This window comes from Limulus polyphemus, unplaced genomic scaffold (genome assembly GCF_000517525.1).
Source record: "Limulus polyphemus unplaced genomic scaffold, Limulus_polyphemus-2.1.2 Scaffold383, whole genome shotgun sequence".
In the NCBI taxonomy this organism is placed as follows: Eukaryota; Metazoa; Arthropoda; class Merostomata; order Xiphosura; family Limulidae; genus Limulus; species Limulus polyphemus.
In genome coordinates this window covers 561,365-566,942 of record NW_013665993.1, presented here as the reverse complement: position 1 = coordinate 566,942, position 5,578 = coordinate 561,365, and the positions used below count along the sequence as shown (strand labels likewise).

General features: G+C 33.9%; 1 protein-coding gene across 1 annotated transcript in view; it reads left to right on the top strand.

Moving 5' to 3' along the window:
- Positions 1-5,578, top strand: part of LOC111085426 (very low-density lipoprotein receptor-like) — a 52,589-nt gene that overhangs the window by 29,970 nt on the left and 17,041 nt on the right. Inside the window, exons 10-12 of the mRNA XM_022383919.1 lie at positions 622-735; positions 3,164-3,289; positions 4,537-4,659. Coding sequence (XP_022239627.1) covers positions 622-735; positions 3,164-3,289; positions 4,537-4,659 — 363 coding nt within the window. The remainder of the gene's footprint in view (positions 1-621; positions 736-3,163; positions 3,290-4,536; positions 4,660-5,578) is intronic.

Here is a 5,578-nt window from a genome sequence, read left to right as displayed (position 1 = left end):
AAAATCTTCATTGGTTTCATTGTAATTTACTTTTTTATTATTTAGGAAGCATTATAAATAGTTATGTTTTAAAAGAAAAAACTACTATTGTTATAAATAACACATTCAATTGAATTAAACTATGCATGCCTATTTAAATATATTTACACATAGCTTGTGTATATCGTATATATATTATTCATACCTTCGGCGTATAGGACGCAAGCAGATTTTGACATCAAATTTTGAGGTAAAAAGTGCGTCTTATACACCGAAAAATACGGTAATTGTGATTTTTATAGAATAACAGTATTCAGTATTATAAATTTAAAATTGTTTATTTGTACAATAGAAACAGACATTTTATTTTATAATTGACGATTATTCAATGAACTGTGGTAAAGTTTAAGATATTGTAAAAAAATACGATTTTTACATACGACTATGCAAGAATAGTTGCAGTATAATGTAAAATAAAATATTAAACTCGTAAAAAACAATCGTATTATGACTGGTTACTATAGTTTTCGCCATTAGCTTTAATTGGTGTAGCTAAGTTAGTCATAAGGGATTTCACCTATAAAAGATTTTAATGTTTCAGGTACTTGTAGTAATCGTGACTAAATGTTCATTTGATTTAAGAATGCCCAAAAGAGTCCTTTCAATGCAACGACGGATCCTGCCTCTCCAGATCTGTTGTGTGTAACGGGAGGTGGGAGTGTCCAGATGGGAGTGATGAAGCAAGGTGTTATAAAGGTAAACGATCTCTTGTATATAACAACCTCTAAAGTCTACAAGACCTAAAATGACAGAGGGAAGAATAATTTGTTTCCACAAAAAAAAAGAAGAAAACAAATAGGCTTTAAAAGCATTTATTTTTTCACAATTTTAATATGCATTTATAGCGCGTATTTTATAAAAAAAAATATTATTCGCTGTCAGAAATAAATGTTAGCTTATATAACGGTAAATAACTGCAAATTCTGGTTTATTTATTTAATGGAAATGTATCTTTATTCATCATATTTTTGTAATTGAAAGAAATGGGTGTTGGCAAGATTGTTAGCTTGAATAAGACAGTATATAGTTAGTTCTAATATATTTTCATGTGAACTAGTTTTACGAAAAAGCAAATTAGGTATGTTCACTATATAACGAGAGGTTCGACAAAATAAATTACGAAACAATCCAGAACTTCGTTAAAATGAGTATGTTCGAAGAAATGAATGGACAGGAAATATAGTGTGATGCATAATGAAACAAATCAGCAAAAAAGAAACAAAATTTTTTAAAGTCGATGAAGATCTTTAATAGTTCTTCCTTTTGTCTTACTAGTGCAGGCGAGATTAGTAGATCTGTGCAGTATATGACTTTGTCAGCTTCCTTGTTTGACTTTACTCCCGAATGGCCTGCCACCTACATTCAGGTGATGGTTTTACTTTGTAATTGTTTTACTTTATGTAATTCGTCAGGGAACCAGCCATTCAGTATTGTCTGCAAGTCAGTCACAGATATTATGCTGGTGGTACTGTCTATTTGTGGTTCATTACTTTCAGCAATCCAGAGAAGAGCTTGCTTTATATGGCTTCCAGCTCCATCTTGTGCTTGTGCTGCTTGTGGAAAGTTTCAATACTCTACCAGCCTTTTGTAGAATGTTGCTGCCCCACGAGACGATGAGTGCCCAACCAACTCTCTCGCTATCTGTGGTGTAAGAACCATTTATGGCTATGATAACAGGTGGCTCTCTATCATGGTCTTTACATAGGTGATGCTCAATCTCTGCACTTGTTTATGCTGATTTCTACAGATCCCACTGACACCTTAAATTCATAAAAATGGGGTTATCTGAGATCGGGTGATGGATTATCTCAGTGGGATTGTATAGCCTCTGTCCATTCATAATTGTCATCCGAGGCATCTTTTAAGTAATCTATGCTTGATTGATATCTGCGGGGTCGCTGTGGAGCTGAAATATCCTAATTGAAAAGGGCACTGGCTCTAGGATGTTATTCATGTCCTTTATACTGCAAAGCTATTGTGAATAAGTTTGCTTGTAAGCACTGTTGGGCTACGTGATGCTGCCGAGTCTTCTGAGGGTGAGGCGTATTGTAGAGGTTAAAATACACCCAATGATCAGTCTTAAAAGGTGTTCTGTATTTTCTCAATCTCATCTAACTGTATAACACTTATGCTGATTATCGGTACTGCATTATCCAAGATGGAGTAGGTAAGACTTTGATAGAACGTACACAGATGATTTCCTCCAGCTCTAGTAAACTACGATGTATCTTATATACAAAAAATGTAATATGTATGTTTTTAATGAGCTTCTGTCCTGTTATTCAGCGAAGGATTCTTAGCTTAATGAATCGTTGTTTTCAGCAACTATTTAACAAATCATAATTTCCAGCGCACTGTAGACGTTTTGTACAGCCAGTTACCCATCAAACATAAGTCTATATTCTGTAAATATTTTAAGGCATACGAAATAGTATAGATGGCATAATGAAAACCAGGCGAGAAAAACAAGGCAGGTGATGTGTGATACTAACCTTTGCGAACCACTTTTACAAGGGTATCTTTGTAGCTTCACTGATAGGGAAATGCTATTTTCGAGTATGAAAAACATAACACTATTTATTTTCAACCTAAATGGTACGACACATGATTAAACAACTAGGTCTCGCATTGTCATCTTCAATTCATACCTACTTACAATACGAAAGGTAATCAGACAACAGCAACCGCCATCTACCTGACTTATCTTAACTGACTAAATTATTGTTACCACGCCTTTAAAGCTGAAAGTGTATAATGTATTTAATGGCGTATTGGGGTTCCAACTTTGGATCTTCCGATACGAAACCTAATACGCTAACCACTAAGCCACGCCTGACTAGTAAAACTTTTATAGTTTTGTAATAGGCTAAAGCTTAAAAATGTAACAATTGACGATTGTGGTTCCGAAAATATAACAGTATATAACCATTGTTGACGTAGTTCTCACTAAGACAATGATAAGACCAGGAATGGCACAAAAGTAAAAATCTGGTCTACAACATCACGACATAAGAGGGTTACTTGATGATATAACGCAGTTATTACTACATTTGATGTTCATGCTATTGTGATCGTAAGCCAGAAATTTCCATTTTGGTAACACCTATCTTTGATTTTTTAACAGGAATAGTTTGCGACAAGTATTCCTTCCAGTGTGCCAGTGGCCAGTGTCTTCCACAGTATTCTTTATGCAACGCAGTTACAGATTGTAAAGATGGAAGTGACGAGCTTGAGGCCATGTGTACAAAAGGTAAGTGAAATCATAAATGGGACAATATTGTTATCGTCCACCGTTTATCGATCGTTTGCTAAAGAAAATTTAACGCAGAGAGTAAGATTCCCTATCAAAAGTATATGTAGCTTAGTTACGAAGTTAATGAGTTAACATTATGGTCGGTGATACGACTTTCTGATGTTGGTTTTCGAAGTAAATGAGTAATAAAAGTGGTGGTGATAAGTCATTTTTTTATTCTTCTCCCTTCTTAACACGTGAATGTTGCAGTGAAACACCTGCTCCTCTGTTTAACAAGTAAAAGCGGAAGTGATGCAGTCTTCCACTGTTTAATCCGCCGAAGTAACACTGATTTACCGCCCTTTCAATCAATTAATAATAAAATAGAATAAGACACTCTTTTTAATGAATAAAAGTAGTAAGTTGTAGTAATATAGCCCCCCTCTGTTTAACTCGCCCAAGTAAAAAACAATGATACGCTTACCTATTGTTAGTTAGTAATATACCCCGGTGGGTCAGCGGTAAGTTTACGGACTTACAACGCTAAAGTCCGAGGTTCGATTCCCCTGCGATATGTAGATAGCCTATTGTGAAGCTTTGCACGAAAATATCAGCAACAAGAGTAACTAATAATGTAAGTAATAATGACAATAATATCCTCTATCTACTCTATCAATAGTGGTACAATAATGACAATAATATACTCTATCAGTAGTGGTACAATAATGACAATAATATACTCTATCAGTAGTGGTACAATAATGACAATAATATACTCTATCAGTAGTGGTACAATAATGACAATAATATATTATATCTACTCTATCAGTAGTGGTACAATAATGACAATAATATCCTCTATCTACTCTATCAGTAGTGGTACAATAATGACAATAATATACTCTATCTACTCTATCAGTAGTGGTACAATAATGACAATAATATACTCTATCTACTCTATCAGTAGTGGTACAACCTGCCCAAACGTCCACCAAAGTTTACTGTAAATGTTTATAACAAAGTTTAAGACGGGGCCATACACTACTCCTGTCATTAAAGTTTGTTAATATGTTGTATCATTAGATTTCTTGTTTTTTACAGCAACTGTTTATATCGTAGAAACCTATATACGAATGTTTAGGAAGTGAAGTTTTGGACATTATAATTAGTTTTACTTAATAGAGCTTTTTTAACGTTTGAAAATGCGTTCTATGTCGTCGTATGTTAGATTGTCGTGTAGAAGTTTAGACTCTTGTCGATTTTAGGTGAAACTTGCCCTAGCAATGGTTTCCTGTGCAACAATGGTCAGTGCCGGTCAACAGCTGTCCTATGTAGTGGACTTGATGGTTGTGGAGATAACAGTGATGAAGACAGATGTGACGTGTGTTGTAAGTATTTCGTTATAGACATATTTGATATATTCGTGTTCTTAAGATGAAAACACACAAGTATTCTTTTACATGAGGAACAGTAGTTTCTCCTGGACTTGATGGTTTTGGAGATAACAGTGAGGAAAACAGATGTGATGTGTGTTGTAAGTATACTTGTGTTCTTAAGATGAAAACACACAAGTATTCTTTTACATAAGGAACAGTAGATCCTCCTGGACTTGATGGTTTTGGAGATAACAGTGATGAAGACAGATGTGACGTGTGTTGTAAGTAATCCAAACATCTTTTCTTTGGAGAAAAAGTAAAATTCTTTAACTTGATAATCTAAACATATTACTTCAAAAGTAAGTTATTGTACTAGTTTGGAACATTGTAATGAAGTTACTCTTACTCCACAAATATTTATAGTATAAAAGTTAACTATCATTGGTCTAGTAATAGTGTACTGATATACAAATAAATTAAGAAATAATAGAAAAGAAAAACTATTCAATGCCCTCTATATTCTAGGATTTATTGAACCTTATAAAGAATAAAAGAGTAACAACACATGGGAACGAGTTAGAACTTTGGGTATTTTGAGTTCTGAGGAAAATAAAAACATTAAACATGCACCAGCCTAAGTTATTGCTTTAATTTCTCGAGTTCTGAGGAACATTAATGTATCTGCAAGTTATTAATGTAGGTATTTGGAATCTGAATAGAACTGAAACATTAACAGCACATGAACGTAAGTTTATGCTTTAGCTAGATTGGGATTTAAGGAAGAACAAATTCATTGATTTTACCATAACACAAGTTACTATAAGTCAATAATGGCTGGAGACGGCTTGATTGGGTAGTGAAGAAAAACTTTAATATAAGTTTAACATAACAGCAAATGCACAACGTTTCGACAAGGTTTTGTCATCATCAG